The sequence below is a fragment of the Aythya ferina genome, assembly GCF_964211825.1.
Source record: "Aythya ferina genome assembly, chromosome: 8".
Lineage (NCBI taxonomy): Eukaryota > Metazoa > Chordata > Aves > Anseriformes > Anatidae > Aythya > Aythya ferina.
The window spans coordinates 6759727-6781358 of NC_140304.1; the positions used below are offsets into that span (position 1 = coordinate 6759727).

Below are 21632 nucleotides of genomic sequence, written 5' to 3' on the forward strand. Positions count from 1 at the left end.
GACATACCAGTGAAAAACACATGCTTCAAAAAAGATCTACAAGCATAGACCCTTGATGCCAAAAAGATGTAACGACTGCAATCCATTCACTATTCAAGTGAATTCCTTGTATGTAGAAATAAAACAGCCATCTCCCCATTTTTATCACTGCTATGTAGGCTGATGTGACCATTAAGAAGTTTTCTATTCAGCTCAGAAAGGAAGTAACAGCTGCAGTACTCACAGAAGATAAAAATGTCCAAATCTGATATCCAAAGCTAGGCAGATGGGAGCTGCTAATGAAGACAGAGAACGGAAAAAGAAGTAGAACATAAATATCATGTCCCACATCAGAATCAAAGAGGCTTTCAACCACCCAGCTCACACCCTTTACTTGATCCAGTACCAGCACCATTCCTGTTAAGGGTTAGAACTCTGCCCTACCCCAGCCCCAAAACACATTGAACTAAAGGAAATGAAACTCTGAAAAGACATAACTAATACTTTTGTTCAGAGGCAAAATGCCACTATATGGAGGTAACATTTAGGGCCCTTAAGAAATTTATACTTTTTGTTTTTACCCCCCAAAAAATAATAATAATCTGGGAAATAGGTTAGTAGAGGTGATAGGAAACAGACACAACACACAAAAATGTGAGAGCAAAGAAAAGGTTCATTCTACTGGTAAATATATTTCAATAGCAGAAGTATAATTCACTCAATAAGGCCTTAAATCAGGATGCTACGGTAAGATATGTGTCTTTGGTAAGAAATTCGTATTTGTCTGATATGTCATTTTATCTCTACAGAGCAGATTAACAGAACACATTTCTATTTTGTTCCTGGTGTTAGAACCAAATATATCGGTCTTGGATATCCTCTTATCAAGAACATTATTTTAAACCATGGAAGATAAATTGTTATGCACAGTATTTTATGTCCATTTGGTGTTTTGGGAATCATCAATTGCTTGTTTTCTTGTTTAATGTGGAGTCATGTACTGTTCAAGTGCAACTTAGACTAGTACAGAAATGGATGTTTGTAGTCTATGTCTTTGTCCATATGCTTGCCTGTTTAGAACAATATCACAGATGTAAATAACAAAACCTGATTTTTCCTGATGCATGCAGATCCTCCAAAGTTTGATAGGATATGGCCGAATATTTCTTCCCTTGAGGTTTCTAAACCAAATCAAGGTAGGATGCTGTAAAATTCCTAGTGGTCTAAAATTACTGAAATTGCTTCCTAAGAGTCCCACATGGCAAAAAAGTAGTAACAATGATAATCCAACTCATTTTTCTTTCAGTGCTGAGTAATGCTATTCTGTGAGAAAATATCTACAGAATTTAACCATAAAGCAAGCCTTACCTGAAAAGAGCATTTTCCAACAATAAGATCACACACAACATCACTGCATAAAGTCTGGAAAAGTAGAAACACAGGTTTATAAGTACCAATATACATTAGGTTGAACAGAAGTCCCAGGATAATGTTGGACTTGTATAAACTATAGTCTATATTATGACTAAGTTTTTAGATTTTTGAGTGCGAAAGATTGTCATTGTCTACATCAAACCCATGCGTTAACGTCTTATTTCCACGTCTGTTTGTTTTTTTTCCCCAAGTGAGCTGGGAATTCCTAGCTTGTGTGAAATTCACAATACAAGCACATTCTCTGCAGAATAGACTCTCAGTTCTCCACAATTCAAGTGCCACACAAAATATTATTTGCAGACTTTGGCACAATGATTAGCATTGAAAGTGACAGAACAACTTTTAAAGATTAGTAATAAAATAAAAGTAAGATTATTTGTTATTTGAAGTTGTATTCAGCTATATACTATAATTATTAAATTAAATCATAATTATTGTTCAATGTAAAAAACAATGTCCTTTTGTTCTTCTTATTTACTGTCCCAGTAACCATTCACTCCCAAGAAATCCCTGTAAAAATTTGGCCTGTGGCTTGCTCCGACAGTTCAGAGTGTCTTTTCTTGCCTATAACACATGCAGATGAAGAATGAAAAGGCAATGTAGAAAATAGCTACTAATCTGAACAAAACGTATTAGGGATTATTGGGGAAGTTACTTTAGAAGCGCTGTAGTTTTATATCTGTTGATCACAGTGACCAAACTGAGACATAAAGAGGTATAAAACCTAATGTACTATATGTGCTTCCCACAAAAAAATAGAAAATCCCAATTGACCTGTACTCTCCATAAAGATTAGCAATATATTTCAGTTTGCATTATTCACGTGTTTTGAATTAAATAGACATGATGAAGTGACACTTAGCATTCTAATAATTTCACTTGGCCATTTTTTATTTTCTTTTTCAGAATTTTGTCCGTGTTCCTTAATTAAACAAACAAACAAATACAGAGTACATCTCTGCTTCTCTGCTCTCTGCAAAGATTAGTCTACATTATTCACAGGAATTTTAGATCTAAATATTCCTGATGAAATAACTCAGCATTTCTAATGGATTTTATAGCTTAATCAATTGTACTGCTTGTGTTCTCAGACTTAACTTCATTGCACAATACGTCTTGAACAGAACAAAATAACTCATTGTTTCTTCCCTAGTAAATAAGAGCCAGCTTTAGTAAATATAATTTTGACATTTTGTTATGGAGCACAAAACACAAAAAATAAAAAGTATTTATACTCCAGTTATGTGTTTGCAGCATATCGTTACAGTGTTTCACAATTATTTTAAATTAATACTTCAGTCAAGTATAGCGTATAATGAGAATAATTACAAAAATCTGCCTACAGTTTATTTTATTTTATTGTGTGTTCTTTGTTTATGTTATTAGGCCAGAATAAATTTAATAAAACCATTCGCAGCCCACAGTGGTTACCATACAGTCGTTGGTCATGGATTGAGAGAAATTATCACATAACCACTAACACAAAATTGCCAAAGTGTGCAGATGTGAATAACTTTCCCCTTATCTTGGATCAAAAGCTCAAATGATTCAATAGTTGGTACTTATAATTCATTTTGACCAAGTTTCACCCTTTCCTAACAAAACAGTAACCATTCTTAATGTTAAATTTAACACTGTAAAAGTTAATCTAAAAAAAATTAAAGTATATTTTAATCTTTTGATTTGTTCCTATAGAAAATCTTTTCTAATTTATTGTTCGTTTTATTACCTATACAGTTGCTCCCAAATTAACTATGACAACTGTTTCTTCTGTTCAAGTTGCAAACCACAAGAGAGGTAGGAATTCTTGGATTCATACAGTGATTTCATAGTGCTATGTGTTGTGAAAACATTGCACTGTATGAATCTGGAATATCTGTGAAGTGTACCCATCAGCTTACTGGTGAGGCATCTTCGTTGATGACAACAGAAACATTAAGTCACATAAACATAAGCTATCCAGAGAAAAAATAAATATGCTTCCATGGTACTGTGGCATATAAAGTGACATGTCATTTGTTTTTAAAGGATTAAATATAAGAATATTACCATTCAGATTATTGCCTAGAGAGCAAATTGTTGGTAGAGATTCTTTTCCTCACCAATCCGCATAAATTGTGAAAAGGAAACAAATTAGGAAACAAATAGATTAGTTGAGGTCATACAATACATAAAATGTCAATTGTCCATATCATCAAGACGCATCTGTAAATGCCATGGAGTGTAGTACATACTTATGTCTTCTAATGCATTGTAAGTGTGCCTTACATCTTCATTTTATTGTAACAGTGCACAAATTGAGAGTGTAGGCATTACATTTTGAAATGATATTTAAGTGTTTTATCAAAATAACGGAATTATACGGACATAATGAAAGATGCCAATATTCTCTCAGTGACGTCCAGGCAACCTGTTTTGTTTGCATCTCTATCATCCATAGTCAACTCTGAGATCTTCTCATTGGTTTTCTTCATCAATTTATCTGTAAAGAGTACATATAAAGATGCTTTGTCGTTCTGTAGCTGCTGTGAATATCTCATTATTCATGAAATGCACACAAGTAAGGATTTGAGAAATCAACAAGTGTTTGAACTTAGGTTTGATCCATTTGATGAGATCATAACTGTTACAAATCAGGTAATTTCTAAGGTTACAAGGAAATCTCCTTTGTATTTCATAGCATACAAAGGATGAAGTCGGTTACGGGAAAATGAAGAAGAAAAAATATTTAAATGATTTCTGAAAGCACTTTTCTTGAAATACTTTTTGTTCTTTTGATTAGAAAATGACACTGATAGCTGTCTCATGCATTACCAGTCTTAGTTTTAAAATTATGATTCCCTTCCATGTGTGTTTACCGTTGTTTCATGTGATGACATTTCATGTTTTACCAGTCCCAGCTGAACCTTGAGCTGAACCTAGTCCTGATAGCACAACAATATTTTACATCTCAAAGATGTAAAACCATAGCATTATAACAGTGAAGAAAAATGACTATTCAGTTTATAGAAACAAAACAATTAAACGATCAACCTTTTCATGAGCTTCCTTCAATAGGTAATTTTATTATGTTTTATACAACAGGAGCGGGGTTGTCACAGTAGAATCATTCCATTGGGAATCATCTTTAAAGGTTCATACAGTCAATTCTTTTGTGAGATAGCAAGGAATTTGACAATTCTGAATCATCCAAAGATAATTATCAAATCTAACATGGCTATCTCATCTCCCATCTTCCTTTTTCCTTCACATTGAACACACCTAGCTAGCTTTACCTCTCCAAGGTTTTATTTTCCAAACCATTTACTCCTTGTTGTTATTCAGCCTTATACTATCTCTAAGCTTGTATGTCTTTTCTTACATATGGTGCTCAGAACTGAATGCAGCATTTTCTAGCACAGTAAGCTCGTATCATTTCAACATTGGTAAACATTGCAGCCTGATTTTGGTACTTTCCCCCTTATCTCTTTCAGTGACTATGTGGCTTGACCAGTGCATGAAAGTCGTGGGGCTGCTAGCCAGACACTTGCTAAAAACCTTAAAATTGTGCTTTTGACATTTCTAATATGCTGGCTACTTTCTGGTTTTTGTGCTGGTTTAGGTGAATCACATGATAAGCTAGAAGGCCATACAGCACTGACAGCTATCAGACTCCCAGCTGCCATGATGCTGAATGCAATTGTACGTTTTGTATGAGTAATTCAGGGAAGTACCTCATGAAACTCATGGAGAGATCCCTTCCCTTTCAGTCACATGCAGACCCTTTATATAGCTTGTTATTACTATTATTTATTTTTAATAAACCCAGGAATGTATAAATGATCACTGATCAGGCCAACAGCAATAAAAGAATAAGTTCGTATGATTGCATTAGCAAAATTGAAACAATCAAAAATCAGAAAAAAATGGTTATAATAATAAAGGGACTTTAGTTAACTTGTCCTGGCTTTTTATTTTTTTCCTCTCTGCCATTACTAATATTTGATCAGATGTTAGATCATTTCAGTTAACCCAGATTTTTTTAGTATACCATATGGCATTTACCGTGCCATAAAAATGAAGATTCATAGAGCTTTTCCGCACAACTGTCACAAAACAGAGTATCCACTCAACTCACAGAATTACTTGAATTGGAAAAGACCCGCAAGGATCATCATGTCCAACTCCTGACTCAACACAGAGCAACCTAACAGTTAAATCATAACTAAGAGCATTTTCAAAAAGCATCTTTAACACCAACAGGCTTGGGGCCATAACCACTTACCAGGAGAGCTTGTTCCAGGGGCTGACCACCCTCTCAGTGAAAACCCTTTTTTCCTAATATTCAGTCTGAACTTCCCCTGATGCAGCTTTTACCATTCCCTCCATTCTATCACTGGTCACCAGCAAAGAAATCAGCATTTCCCTGCCGCCCACTGCTGAGGAAGTTGGAGACTGCAATGAGGTCAATAATTGGTCTCATTAATTACCCTTAATATTGATAAAACACATATGAACTTTTGTAGTCCCTCTGAATATATTGAAGAGTGTATGTGTACGTCAAACTGAGCCTTTCATAATTATTAATGCTTCTTTAGTCAAGTTCGTAACTTGTAGCAAGCCCTGTTAAAGCAGTGAATAATTTTATGTGCAGTTTTGTTTCTTGTGCTTTTGTAATAGCCAATTATGTGTTGTAGTAGTATTACTAAAGGTCATATCACAGTTTCAGAGTGGAAGTAGCGCAGTCATTCATTCACAGAATGCTATTTTAAACACACAAGATGAGGTAGTATAGTCTGATTTACTGTCACTTATTTACAGCCTGCATATTTTTATAACATAAAAATGTATTATTATTCTGCTGCCCATTACTGTTTCACAAACCAATGTAAATTCTTTCCTCTAAATTCACCTGCAGTGTGATTACATTTAGCCACGAGTCTAAGGAACATAACAGCACGGTATCTTCTCGCCGAAACAAGTTGTATAATGGGGGCAGAAGACAGGTTCTTTCTCAAAGCAGAGACTAAGACAGTATTGCTGCTTAATCTGAGCTTCAGACGGATCATAATGCCTATCTCCAACCAATCTTTCTTATTTTAGAAATAAAACACATTAAAATTTAGCATTGTAACAATTTTCACTGTGATCCTTTTTGCTAGCACTTTTAGGTCAGTTGCCCCTTCCCTGTGCAGTTTTTACTCAGGTAAGATGGATATGCTAGTGGAGAAATGGTGCTGGGCAGCTGGCTAAAATGCTCAATCTCACTGACCAGTTGCGGAAGAGAAACATTAACACTTTTTTCCTTCCTACTCTAATATGTCAAGTGGTAGCATATTAAGACTGAAAAACCAAATGTTTTACTGTACTCCAGCAGTTAGAGGCATCAAAATTATTAGACTGACATGAACTGTGAACATTACTTTATCAATGTAATATCAAAGAGAATGAGAGTGTGTATCTGTTAACTATGTATATGTAAATTGAATTAATGTTTCCTGGCAGCCAAAAAACAGCTCTCAAGATTGAAACTTATGTTATGTTAAGCAATGTAGATAAAAGAAAAGATGCAATCTATTTATAGTCTGCTAGATCAGACAACAGCAAAAGTAGATATGTATTTTTACTTAACATACTCATGAATATGTACTGACTTTTTTTTTTTTTAATAAAAATATAAACAGGAACAAAGTTTGTATCTGACGCCCTACATCAACAACCAGTGGGCTCGCGGGGTACCCCACCACAATCAGCAGTGTACTTTAGAAAATAAACAAGGGACATGGTCCCTTCCATGTATTTCCAAAATTAACATTTTACATCCTCTGCTACAGCTTTATCTAATTATAGCCTAAGTTAACTTTAAGACCTCAAAGCCCTCAAGTCACTGCATTCCATTACAGCAGGAAACATATCATAATCTCTTTCACCACGTTAATACACTGCAACTCTAAAGCATGAGTGGTTTTGCTACAGATTGGAAGTGTTTGAGAACCTCAGTGCCCTAACGGTGAGACACCATCTACTAATTTGCAGCTGAAATTTCTCTATGACCAGTTAACACCCACTTGTTCTTGTGCCAGTGTTGTCCATTAGCACAGATACTCACTTAGGATGGCACAAGGCTATTTCCTTGATGTATTTATAGCCCAGTGATATCCCTTCTTCAGTTTCCTAGACTAAACAGGCCAAATTATCATAGTACATTTTTAAAATAGGCTCTCTACTTCTTTGATCATCCTAATAACCTTTCCTGCATTCATTCTGGGCTCAGCCTCAAAGCTGAGCAGTCAGACCTACACAAGGTTTCTACACAAAGCATAGCTGTGCCTTGTATAGTGATATTGATGCTTTCCTAATTTCTACATTTTTCTGGATAAAACCACATACTCCTTGTCATTAAGTACTCAGAGGCAATAGGATTCTATGTTTAACAAGGTGCTTTTTTTTAAGAAGTGGTTGTCATGTCAGCTGCAGTCCACGTGGCTGCAATAAGCATGTTTTCTATTCAGTATACATTTTCAGAGTTTTCAAGATATATTCTGGCCCAATGGTTTTTCATCTCAAATTTTAAAAATAGGTTAATGCTTACCTCAGAAATGTACTGAAAATAACTCCTGAATAGTAATCTTTCTTCCTTCCACTTCTCTGTTAATTGTTCTAGGAGGTGCTAGCCAAAATTGTCAAACTGGAGATTTGTTTAGTCTTGAATTAATATAGTCCTTTTCCCAAGGTGCCTACCAGTTACAGTACCCTGAGCCAAGTTCAGAAGTAATTTTGAATACTCACTACTTATGTCAGAACAAAGCTTTTTTATTTTATCTTTCATTCATTGTGGATTTAAGCATGCTTAAGTTTGACAGTTTTGTCCACTGCATTTAATATTTTTAATATGAGGAAGTTTTTCCTGTGTCTTGATCTATATTCATCTCAAATATGAGAAAGAAAGAAAAAAAAAAGACATGCACTTCTGTCAGCGGAAACTGAGCCTCCAGTACCCCTGAAAGGTTTACAACTGCAAATGCTTCAGTTCCATCAGGTCTGCCAACAGCAGTCAGTCTTTGACGTCATGCCATGGTGGTCGGGTCACACTAACCTGCCTGAAACAACCCTCACTTTCATTGCAGATAAACATCTGCTGTTGTCCATGTTACATTGATTAACATGTATGTGCCATTCATTCATATTTCTTTCCATAGTTCATTTTTACTAAGCATGTAATGTGCTATTACTCTGCTGCTGTATACATTTTGTATACATTTCTGTTCTTCCTTAAAAGACTGTGAATGCTTCGGGCACTCCAACCGGTGCAGTTACATCGAGCTGCTCAATACGGTCATTTGCGTGAGCTGTAAGCACAACACTAGAGGTCAGCACTGTGAGTTATGCAGGCTGGGCTACTTCAGAAATGCTTCTGCAGAGCTGGACGATGAAAATGTATGCATAGGTCAGTCCCGGGGTAACTGCGGCTTTTTTTCTGTGCCTTTTAAGCTACCGGCAGCTGCTAGGGACCACTGCTGCTTACTTGCCAGATGAGCCAGAATGAGCTTTTTCAATGGATAAGAACATCTGTGTAGACTTTCCACCTCGTTGCCATATTTGCCACTGTCGCCCCAAGGAAGTATTTTGAATCTGTACACAATGAAGATCCCCCTGGCTGAGAGTCCAGGGAAGACTCTCCCAGGAAGCCCCTGAGAAATTGTCCTGCAGGAGGGAGCTACACCGGGGTTGCACACACGTAAACATGGTAGGGTTGAGTCTTAAATCCCTGTTCCCAGTCTAACTTTTGGAATTATTAGTACACTATTGAATACTGGCATGTAGACCTATCAAAGTTGCCAGGTGTATGCACAGAACATGGGAACTGGTGTTTATTAACTCCTTTTAACGCATTCCAATTCTAAAACTAAATGTAGCATCAAATTCTGCTCTCAGGCACAGGGCTGTAAAATGCAGTCTTAACTCCTCTCTTCCTTATAGAGGAAACTGAAATTTTGCCTATGTGATTAGGAGTTGCATTTGTAAAAGCTGTTTGGCATTATGTAAATTTAGAAGTTGGACTCCTAGATGAAAACAGTGCTTTAAACCTAGCATCTGATATAAATATCCAAAATGCAGAAGTCAAGAAAATATCAGAACACAAAAAACTGAAAAAACGTCACACTAGAAGATGCATCTTATCACCACAGACAGAACACAGCAAAAGGCACAGGGCCCTGGGTGCAGACTGAGGATACTGAATAAAAGGTAGCTTCATACAATGGCCAGTAGTTAACAGGTAGCCATAAAAGGCACTATTCAAACAACTTCATTCTGTAACGTTGCTCATAGACATAAGCATCAGAACACTTCCTTGATTTCCATTGTGATTGCTTTTTCTTTCCAAGAAGGAAAAGAAAAATGAAAGAAAAAAGTAACTAAGATTTTCATGCCAAAACAGACTATAGGTGAATAGATTATACTTTAATTTTTTTTAATAATTAATTCCTGAAATTCAAACCAGAAATTATTTAGTTTGCTATTATTTGTTTCAGTTTACAGCTTGTCAGATTTACATTCTATTTTGTGATAAACACCCAAATCCATCCACGCACTGCATTTTACACGTCCTTCTTTTAACTTTGCTTGGCAACACATTCAGAAAATGCATGATTTCCTTTGACATTAATTAGTCTGAGCTAATATGAACTTTAGTAGGCAAGTCATGATTTCTTATGAGGAGGTTAACCCAATTCAATGTTCTCAGTAAGAAGTACTGTCCCTCATATTTGTTTGATGTAGATGAAGGACATCAATGGTGTGACCGCCAGGGCTATATAATTTCAGCTGTCTAAATAGGCCTAATGAGTGTGATACTAAATTACTCTATTTGGGATTTTTCACCAGCTTCTGCAGTAAATTGTTTTCCCATGTACACTGAAATGCTAAGACAGCATCTGTAGCCATGTCATTAAGACCAGGAAGTTAATAAGCCAGGAGTCAAAAATAAGTAGATTTTTAATTAATATGCAAGTGATACATTTAGAATGTCTTAGTAAAACAACCGTGTACTTCATAATTGCTCAGACACTACAGAAATAAAATAAACTTTCATTTAACAAGAGTCTTCAAAAAAAAAAAAAGCACAAAGTGGTGGTCCATTTGCAGGCTTTCCCACCTCAGTGTGAGCAGAATTCTCATGGACTCCCATGAGAACCATACTATGTGAGTTGACTATAGGATCAACCTTGTTTTGCTACATATAAGGTAATTTATTTAAATAATATTCTCTTTGGACTGGATTTTGAGGATCACAGTGATCATACCTCATACAAAATCTGTGATACTGCAGCTGATTCACCAACTTAAGACTGAAGACTGAAGACCAGAAGTAATTTTTGTAATACTTCTGGTGTAGAGCCAGTGGAGTGCAGCAGATACCTAAGAACTTCTCAGAGGAAAAAAAAAAATAATAATAGTTTGTGCTTAAAGTGCTTTCCTGAACTGGGGCTGCTCAGATTTAATCCTGCAAAGTGTGATGTATTTGCATCTCAGAAAGTAAATGGATTCACCATCCTTCTGGGTCAAGCACAAGGAGTCTTTCTCTATTGGAAACGCTCATTACTCTTTTTTTCTAAGAGCAGTGTTTTGGATTTTAAGTATGAGTGGAATTTTGGCATTAACATTTTAATAAGCAGATTTCCAGTGACACATGCAAATCTTATTCCCGTATGAAAGTCTTACTTTTCCAGGTTAATTCTTTCCTCTTCAGCCACATACTTAAAGTCAGAAATGTTTGGATAAGCTAGTTTAATGGCAGCAAACAAGGGTTTGTCTCTGATTTAGCAGAACTACTTACACAATCTTAAAAAATATATATGGTAAGTATATAGATAACGTGAATCTTAACTAATGAAAATGTTTGATCTTTAAAACTGACAAAGTTACAAAGAATTTAAATATTGAGAGGGTTGTGGGGTTTTTTTATTTTGTTGTTTTTTTTGGAGGGGGTGAGGTTTTTTTTGTTTGTTTGTTTGTTTGTTTTAACAGTGAAGCACAGTGTAACACTCTATACAGAGGACTAAAATCTAATTTCATTATGTATTAAAATTTATTTTGCTTCTAAAGAAATTCATTTCCTAAAATGAATCATCAAAGATTTGTGGATTTGTCAATTGACTGCAAGATTACCTCCAATGGGCAACAGCAATTTCTAAATAAATCAAGGTAGTTTAAAGAAAAAAAAAAATGCACTTGACATGCTTGCAGTGAAAAAGAATTGAATAGAATTTGAAGAGCATTTTTATTTTTTACAAGCTCTTGACAAAGTCCTAATAATTCTTTCTTCCAGTGAATACACACACTGGCAAGCACGAATAGCATTGAAACCACCAAGTAGACCCAGAGTAATAAATCATTTCTTCCTTTGCTTTATGACATAAACACTGAAATAGTAATTACTGTCTCACCAAACATTACTGTCTCACAAAGCCAACCTTGCAGTCACTTAGGCTTAAGCTTCAGTTATCAACTGTGAGAACTTTTTATAAACTCTAATGGTAACTAATTAAGTGAACCTTAAGGGTTGTCCTGTAGCCACTGTCAACCCAGACTGACTGCGGCAAGCCTGCAAGCTTCAGCCCATATTCCCAACCTTTTTTATTTATTTTCATTGTATTTTGTTACAGCATCAATACATTGCACCTCAGTGAAAAGATTACTACTACTATCATATTCCCAGCCTTTACAGTCACCAGATTCAGGTCAGGAGGAAAAACTCCTGCCCAGTTAAATCAGCAGAGACTAGTTTTTGCCTACCTTGGAACCTGGTGTGTGGTCTACTTGCTAGGATGATCTGGAAATGTTATTTAATGCTTTGCTGTTGCAAGGCCATTAATGAGAACCACTGTCTCATAACCGCAGTAACATACTGGAATCATAGCTTTTGATCCTTCTGATGTCTTAGGTATTTGACAGGTGTTGGGAAGTGTTCTATAGCCTGTGATAGTGTGTTGGACAATGAGCTTGGATGCTCTGTTGGCTTGTCTAGGTTATATAGCTGTGGTATCAACTGTGCATTGGGAAAGACAGAGGCTAGATTCAGTTACTAAAGGTTACCAGGTCTATGTTGTGTCCTGGTTTGACCTACCACTTCTACAAAAAGGGTTTTACTTAAAGTATCTATGTTCCCTTAAACAGCACACTAGGGGCCTGGTACTTGCAATGTTTTTAGATGATGGAGTTCACTGGGAAAGTTCTCACTGACTCAGGGTCGGGTCCTTGTTTTGTGACCAATGTCACATCATGCATCTATAGCATTCAATGCCACCGGCCATACATTTCTTCATAAACACTTGTTTAAATCATTGTAGGTCTATTATATCCAATTATTTTTTATGTATAAGAACTGGCTGTTTCTAATGCAATTCCAGACTTTTTGCCTTTCAAGATTTTCTATGAACACTCTAAACAAATCTGACTTCCTGCATTCAGTACGTCTCTCTGCTCTATGCATATTTACATAAACATTTCATATATCCGATTCGCGTCTGAATTGCCAGCTTTTCAAATGGCACACACTGCGGTATAATCATGCTCAATTTTGCACAGTCTTTTTGGCATGTCAACGTTCAACTTCATTAATGAATGTTGCTATCTAATTGACTCTATTATTATTGTGGAACTCTGTTTGCCAAAGGTAACTACTCTTCGTCAGCATGCCAAATGTTCAAAGTGTCATCTGTAATTTATGGGTAATAAACACTGACACAACAGATGACAAATGTCTTTCTGATAATGTTTTTTCCTGTTACAGTTTTTCCATTGTATTTTTTGATATTTTACTTCCAAGTTCAACTACATTTTGTCATTTACAATATCACTGAATTTTAACCTAATGCTTAACCTGATGCTACAGAACAATTTCCAAAGGTAGTCAAAGCCGCACCAATTCACAGACACACAAAGCCAGATTCTCAGCAGGTTGCCCAGATCAGGAATTGATTTATTTATCTTTTGCCTTCAACAACAGCAGAGATCAGACGCTGCCAAAATGTAAGCATGTCTGCAGTCTCAGTTGACAGTGGAGTTACTCTGGGTCTACATGGGTCTATATACAAATAAGATATGGCTACTTAAATTAAAAAAATGAATAGGAATGCCAGAAATTAAACTCTGCTTGCTACTGTCTTGTCTTCTTTGTTTAGTTAGCCAAGACTGAACATAAATATTATAATCATGTTAAAGAAAAGGGTTGTAATTGAAGAAGACAACACGTTCCCTTACAGTACCTGTTCTGGGAGGAAATGGGTTACCCCAGTCATTCTTTAATTAGGTCAACACACATGTGGAAATAAGTATCAGGGAAAGAGCCTCATTACATCTTCCATCTGCCCACTGGGAGGTGAGAGAAATGAAAATGGCAACATAAAGCGAGTTCTGATAAGTTTTGATTACTGCTCACCTCAAGTTTATCATTGTGGAATATGTAAAAGGTTTATTAATGTCACTGCTAAATACAATCTCATCAGTTTAATGGCAAATATCCACATAAATGGTTATACTTCTCCTCACTATAAAGGAAGACTATCTTGGAAATAAGTAAAGTGCATTTATATAGCCCTCTAAAGCAATTCAGCACTCAGAAAAATATTGAGTAATATAAATAAGCCTATTTTAATGATGTGAGACATTTCACCCTAATGATGTATTGATATACAAAGCTTTCCTAACATTCACTAAATTGTCAAAAACATTCTTACCAGAAGAGAATCTGGTACAATCACTTATTCTCAAAGAGCACGGTATCTTCTGCCTTCACATCTTTTTGTGTTTACTTTATCTCTTCATATCATAAAACGTCTCTTCCTGAAATGATATATGCAAACAAATAAATGGACTATAGTAATTATATTCGCTACTTTAGATATCATTAATAGACAGTCTTCCTTTACCTTTAACACTGGAAATGCAGCCTTTATTGGTATTAAATGAATTATCACCTTATGTAGACCTGAATCCAGTGTGTGTGTGTGTTGTCTTGTTTCTGCAGACTGTTATTGTAACCCTTTTGGTTCAGTCCATGATCGCTGTAATGACAGAGGATTTTGTGAGTGTAAGGAGGGAACATCAGGGCCTAAATGTGATAAATGTCTGCCGGGATATATCTGGCACAGCTTGGGCTGTCAACGTAAGTAACTCAGAGTTGCCCCTTTCCTGCAGCTTTGCTGCATCTGCGTCTGTATGCTATCATGTGCAGCTACCTAAGGGCAGAAAATGAGCAAAACCTCTCCAAGCCTTAAGAATGCCATACTGCCAATCTTTATGGAGGTTCCCAGATGAGGACAGTAGATTGACTGTTCCATCCATTAATTTTAATGTACTTTCAGTGTCCTCTCTCTTGCTCTTGATAACACCTGCAGGAGCTCCCACTGAAATACATAAATATGCGTGCCTTGCCACATGTGAAGTAGCCTTTGTGTACTAAAACATCAGCATATTAACTCTAACTTGAAAAATCTTACTGAAAGACAGAAGGTAATTTCTCTGCATGTTTCCTTTTTCTATACTAAACTTCAGCCTATTTGAGTAACTGAACTATGCTTTCATACATTAGAACTATGTCTCTGAACAATAAAACTGCAACACACTACCTCATTACTTGTCACAATTAGTGAAAACCAGATAAAAGCTAAAGATAATTTTTTTTAAAGTATACTTCTTTAAAAATAGGTGCTGAAATTTGGTATAAATATTATTAGAAGCAGATGTTTCAATGCTTAGTTGTATATTTAGATTATTTTCTGGTTAACAGGTCTTGTAAAAGAGTGGAAATAGCACAACAGTACATATAGGATTAGGCTTTTATTGCCCATTTCTTTTGTAATAGATTCTGATTTATTCTTTATAACTGCTTTGATCACCTACTTGAAGAAATTCTGAAGAGTCCTCTCACATTCTTTAACCTTTTTCTTCCTGCCTCTCTGTATGCTTCCACATAGACGCGTGAAACAGATTCCTCTAACAGCTTGCTTTAGATTTGTAAGGCTGAGAAACACAAGAGGATGTAATTACTGACACCGATTAGCCAAACATAAAATTGACCAGAGAGCCGTGCAAATGCTCTAAATGCTCTAAAATAAATGTAAATTTTAAAACATAAGTTAAAGAAACAATAAAGATGGAGATTACCCCTTCCTCTCTAAACAATGAATAGTCTGAAATAGAAAACCTGGGCTTGTGACAGTTCAGTAAACATCTGAAAACCAACAAATGCGGAATTTCAAGAAAGACTGTAATAATTAATCAATTATCATTAAACTCCTACATGAATAGAAAGGAAGGTTGCATTGGCAAGGCAGCTAAATGTTACCTGAGAAAATTGGACTCTCTCTGCCTCTGCCAGAAAGCTCCTGTCTGTATTTGGGCAGGTTGTTTAAACCGTATTTTTTGTGGGTGGTTGCTAACTTCATTCCCATTTGCTGGGTGCCTGCCCTTGAGTTGTGTTTCACAAAACACGGAGCACATACAGTTCCAACAGAAAGCAGGTGAAGTACTTTTCAAACCTCCAAGTCCTCTATCAGGTCCTCTATATTTTGAAAAATCAGGCCCTATATATCCCAAAAACAGCATCTGAAATCACAGAATCTTGCTTTGCCTGTGCACCCCTTATGTAGGAGGAGGTTGTCACCTCCCCTGCACCTTACCCTAGGTACCAGCAAAATAAGCATTAGAATTTGCGAAACATCGAGATCGGGTAGTAACAGGAAGGAAAAAGAAAAAACAAAAAACTGAAAAGAAGGGAATCAACATGATTCTCTGCAGCAGAATTTGAATAAAACATAGCAAACATTTATGTCTGCATCATGAGTTTAAATAAAATATTAAGTAGCTGAGATATTGAACAGGCCTGGAGATCCGTGGAGTGAATTGTACGGTCATAAAATATTATACAAACACACACCAGGTTGTTAAATCTGTAAAAGTAAGTAATTACTTATTAACTGTTTCCTGTCTTCTCAGGTTTGGATGTTATAAGCTCAATAATGTTTTTCTAATTAGGATTTTTTGAGCCCAACATATAAAAAGCCAGATTTTAGCTGAATCAGTGTATTTGAAAAACCTTTAGACGGTTCCTGGAAATGCAAGCTAGTGCCTTTTTATTTGCTGACAAAACTAATTAAGTGTCCCTGTGTTGTTATTTTATGAACAAATCTCGATGTGATTGTGTAACTGTCAGATATTCTCCAAGTTCCATCAAATTATCTGATCAAATTTAGAAGAAAAACAACAAGATGCAGTTGTCAGTTCTATGGAACAGACCCCAAATTGCCGTGTTTTACCAAGCACACACAGATTTAAATCTTGCTTCAAGTCTTCCCATGGAGGAATGGTATTCCAATTCATTTAATTTTGTAGCACAGCAATTTTACCTCTGTTATCTTTTCGTTGAAATCTAAACAAATGACTGGACAAACAAGCAAACCCTGATATATACAGGAAAAAATAAGAATTTATTCTTCTGCCTTAGCAAAGCACAAAAAGATTATTTGTCTGGACATGTAGTGTATGGTTGTGATTTGTTTCCCTTGAGCTTGCGCTGTCCAGAAATATATATATGCAAAGACGGATTCTCACAAAGCACATCAGTGTGTGGTTGTTTACTTGGTGCCATACAAAGCCTATCGGCATTATTAAGAAAATCTATTTTTATGGAGCTTTGTTGCTAAACGTCATTGACCTAGGGCAACCAGAAGCTTGACCTATAAATAAGTAAGTTAAATCTATACCATAGCTAGTTTAATTACTTGTATGATTGCATTAGTAAATGGAGTGGCTTAGTTTACAGTATTACTAATCCCATTTGGGAAAAACAATGCTGGAAGTCCGGTTGTGTTCGAAGGCTCACAATATATCATTTGATAAATTACTGTTCAAAGTCTACCTTGTACCACACTTGGGCGAAAGAGACAGAAGCTATTATCCTCAGAAGTATTCATTTAGGTACTGCACTCGTACTGATTTCATCTAAAACCTTTGAGGATCTAGGCAGAGCGCTCATCACTTGCGTCTCTGTGCATTCAGAGGTCAGATGCAATTTTAGACTTCGCCTCCCAGATAAAAAGCACCATGATAACAGCTGTTATCTTACTGAATTCAGGGTTTGTGCTGCACAGACATAGTGGTCAGCAGGGTCTGGTTGGTACAGGAAGGTTTGCTGCCCTCAGGAAAAAGAGGCAGAATGGATGCAACTGTGCCTCTAAGCCCTCCCCCTGGACCCATCCACACCGCAGGCACCGAGCACGCAGGGGAAGCAGCTGGGGTTTAGCTCTCCACCTCCCTTCCAGACACCCACAATGGTTTTCTCACCAGCACACATACAGAGATCAAAGCATAAGGAGTGTATTAGGAACTGAGCAGTCTGGTTCTGAAACTCTTTCAGAATTCCAGAAACAGGAGGAACTCCATAGCTGTATTTCATTTTTCTACGCTATATTAATTAAACTATTTCCTTTAGAAATGAATGTAGAAACAGAAAACACAGCTCCAAACCCAAGAAGAGACTTAACCAGCAACTACAGCTGTTCTGGGCCAGTCCTGAACTGAACACAGTGCTCTGTGATAAGGGGCACCTGTTTAAAAAAAAAAAAAAAAAAAAAAAAAAGTAGAAACATTTACACATAAGAACCGCCTGAGTTTGAAAAATGAAGATAAAATATTATGCAAGAGCATTCATTCGATTTTCTAAGCGTACAACTCGAAGTATTGGATCTTTCATATTTCTTGTCCATGACATTTCTGGTGACTGAACTCTGCTCTATACACGCAGGAGTGTTTGAAAATAACACCTTTTAATTTCACTTGCACAACAGTTGATTCCAAAAACAGCCACATATTTACCCAATCTGACAAAGAGCAAGTGCCACTCTTGCCAAACTCAGCTTAGCAGCATGGCTCTAATTTTCATTATGCATGATTATCCACTGGGGAAAAGAGTGAGGGAAAGTCCAATGACTCACTAGCTCCCTTCATATTGTTAATGAGCAAATACAGAGCTTGAACCTTCAGTCCTGCAGCCCCACAAAGCCTAGGCTGAGAACAAGAGTTACCAACAGTAGCTTGCACCCCAGTTAAATTCAGCACGTTATTTCCTGTGAATCATTGTTTTAAATCATCTTGTTTCAATGGTGTAAATGTTAAACAATTAGCAAGTAAGTTTTCAGTCAGATGCCTTATGTCAAGCTCTGAATAGTTTCTTTTATTTTACCCTCTTTTTTTTTTCCTTTTTTTTTTTTTATTATTATTAAAGCAGGCAGAGGATTACAATTACACTCTTATCTTCAATGCTCAAGCTGCACTCAGTGCTTGTATCTGGACTGAACTTTTATCGCTCTGCAGCCTGTTAGATAGCTCATATTCTGTTACAGTGTGCATTTGACTTATATGATTAAATATATTTTTTCTGCATTTTGTGATGTTACACATGTGAGGACCCAAGGCATTTGATCAAAATCATGCAGATTGAATTTCCAAAGAAAATCAAACCTGAAATTGTGATCCTGCAAATTACAGTAACATTTGCTTGTGGAAGTTTGCATTCACAGTTCAGCAAGAAAAGATGCATTACCTTCCATTTCTTAAAATGCATCATATTCTTCTTTCTAGATAGATGAAGTATGTAAATGTGATGTTCTCTTCCCATTCTCTCTCCCCTGGAAGCTTAGTGAGCTTTTATACTTGTTTGTATGCAGGTGCAGCTGTCCTTCGATTCCTACACATTGAATTTGTGTGTGGGGAACTATATTCTGTAAAAAGAAACAAATTCAAAACCAGAAAGCCCTGCTTTCCAGTTCACCTTTGCAACCACCTGTGCATGGGGCCACAGACAATCCATTTATACCTTTTTCCATCCTTTTACCAGTGGCCAGGCCACAAAAGGGATCTCCCCTCTGCACAGGTGCAGTATAGACTTCTACTTCTGGTCTGTTTTGGTGCCAGGACTGGTGCTAGCAAGTGCACTACCACCCTTGGTGCCAGAGGGAAAAAAAATAAAACAGAAAGAATTTGTTGAAAAATATGAAGTTCTGATGGGGTTGAACATGGCAGTCCCTAAGGAACAATTTGCCCTTGGACTCGACACATAAAATGCTGCTTTCCCAATACCTGTTTTACATGATTGTTATGCAGACTAAAGAAATTGTGTGTGTATAGGGATTTGGATGTCAGAGGAACAGACTCTGCTTCAAACTACTCCCAATTTAAATGCAGAATAATTCTCCTTAAACCAATTCAGAATCCCTCTGCTTCAGCTCAAGGCAAAGTACAGCTCACGGGTGTAAGGACAAGCAAGGCAAAATTACAAATAAAATTACAGTGTTATCAAGCCTGATTCTCAGATGATTCAAAACACCGATTCCATTACCCTCAGTGGAAGCACGCTGACTTACCATACACGTAACACCATACTGAGAGCCTGAGCCTTTTAAACCTGTGGAAACAATGTGTTAATAAGCACATCCACATTAATTCCAAAGCACACGGCCCACAGAACAACCATACAGATCAACCAATACATAGAAACCAATACATAGAAAATGTTTTTACTATCCAAGTATGAATATCATGGAATTATATTTTTTTAATGAGATACTGGACTTGGAGAAAAAGAAGGCTGATATCTCCCTGCAGAGAGGATATTTAAAAATAAATAAATGCCACACCACAAATACTGTATTTAACAAAAAGAATTAAATCAAACACCTTTCCTCTGTGAAGAGCATAGAGAAGAAAATAAAAGCATGGGATGCTGTCTACATATAGGTATTTTAGAGATCTACAGAGTTACCATAAAATGGCTAGACTGGGGATCAAGCCTCAAGCTGCTTTTAGTACTGCTGCTTCAAAACCTGTAAAATGTTGTGAAAAGAGAGCAGCCTACAAAGGGAATAGACTAGAGTGACACCAGGAGCGCTCAAGCAGGCTATCTCAGTGCCTCTGAGCTGGAAGGAAGGCTTCTACAAAAGGATCAGGATTGTGAGCTAGGTAACACCTGTGTGTGGGGAAGCCCCTACGGATAGCGGATCATAAAACAAACAGAGAATGAGGCATAGGGTAGGGGGTTTGCTAGCCTAAGTTAGCATCTTATTAAGAGGCACTAGGTTCCTAACAGACTCCAGCTCTTCAATTCAGGAGATTTATTCTGATAACCTGATGATCAGATTTGCTTTCTCCAACGTGAAAATGAATTGTTCAGAAGCAACACTGACAGACGTAACCCTTAAAAGAACAATTCTTCCCCAGCAACGTAAAGGCTTGGACTGGAGCAAAGAGGTTGTTCTCCTGGTGATCTTGCCAAGGTATCAGCTTCAAAGGTGCTATTCCACAGCTGCCTAAATTACTTTAATTGCAGATGCTGCAATCCCCCATCTCCCAGTTACCAGCTATTTAATCCCACATCCCCAGTAACATCTCAGGCACTTGTTGGACCCATCCCTGAACCATCTCAGAACTAACTCAGCAGGACACTAAACAGACAAGAAAATTTTCCTCTGTGACACAACAGCCAAGAGTTGAACAAGCAGGAGCACCCAGGGAGGGCATCGGCCCCTGGGCTGGGGCATGATGTGATCCTGCAGCCAGGTGGGGCTGCACTAGGTGGCCCTGCAGTACAGCACATGCTGGGGAAATGGGGGATCAGCATCCCCTCTTTCCCTCATTAGATCATTCACGTTATACTCTAGCAAGCTGTTGGCATTTGTACCAAAGCTACACAATTTAAGAACAAGCAGGTGGATAATTAGGGAAATTTCCTTAAAAACAAATCAAAACTATCCTGTACTCCTCCCAGAAAAACACCTAACCTATAGAATAACACAAACCTCTAAGATCTGCTTGTACTGAGGTGGTATAGTAACTTTTTACAGACTGAAGAACTGTTTTTCTATGTGTAGAGCCAAAATGAACAATAGTGATAGACATGATCAGAGCCCAATTCACAACAGTAAGAGGGAATATGATTTGCAGATACTTCAGTGTTTTTGGTGCCATGTCACGGGAGCATTCTGAATAACTAAATACTAGGAAATTCATAAAAAGTTAAACAAGTAGCATTATTTGTTTTCTTTAGTCAGATTATTTTAAAATGGTTAATATTTGATAGCACAATGATAAATATTTTAATACAGTATATTGCACTCAGTTAGGAGTAGATCAAAAATATACAAAGTAAGCTCCATGAGATAAACTTTTATTAAGAACATGAA

At 36.8% G+C, this 21632-nt stretch overlaps 1 protein-coding gene and 1 long non-coding RNA gene across 9 annotated transcripts in view; one reads left to right on the top strand and one right to left on the bottom strand.

Moving 5' to 3' along the window:
* NTNG1 (netrin G1) overlaps positions 1–21632 on the top strand; it is a 157543-nt gene that overhangs the window by 115056 nt on the left and 20855 nt on the right. For 2 of the 8 annotated variants that reach the window (XM_084528101.1, XM_084528102.1), the window contains exons 6-7: positions 8672–8839; positions 14423–14560. The exons of 1 other annotated variant lie outside the window; for it this stretch is intronic. In XM_084528101.1, the coding sequence (XP_084384227.1) occupies positions 8672–8839; positions 14423–14560 (306 nt within the window). Of the gene's footprint in view, positions 1–1109; positions 1176–3150; positions 3211–8671; positions 8840–14422; positions 14561–21632 lie in introns of all 8 variants that reach the window. 5 more of the 8 variants (XM_084528103.1, XM_084528106.1, XM_084528104.1 and 2 more) reach the window with 5 other exon arrangements.
* LOC311440781 lies at positions 18910–20797 on the bottom strand. The gene is made up of 4 exons (XR_014695578.1): positions 20216–20797; positions 19818–19858; positions 19271–19396; positions 18910–19175 (listed from the first exon to the last, which is right to left on the bottom strand). It is a non-coding gene; the product is annotated as an uncharacterized lncRNA (long non-coding RNA).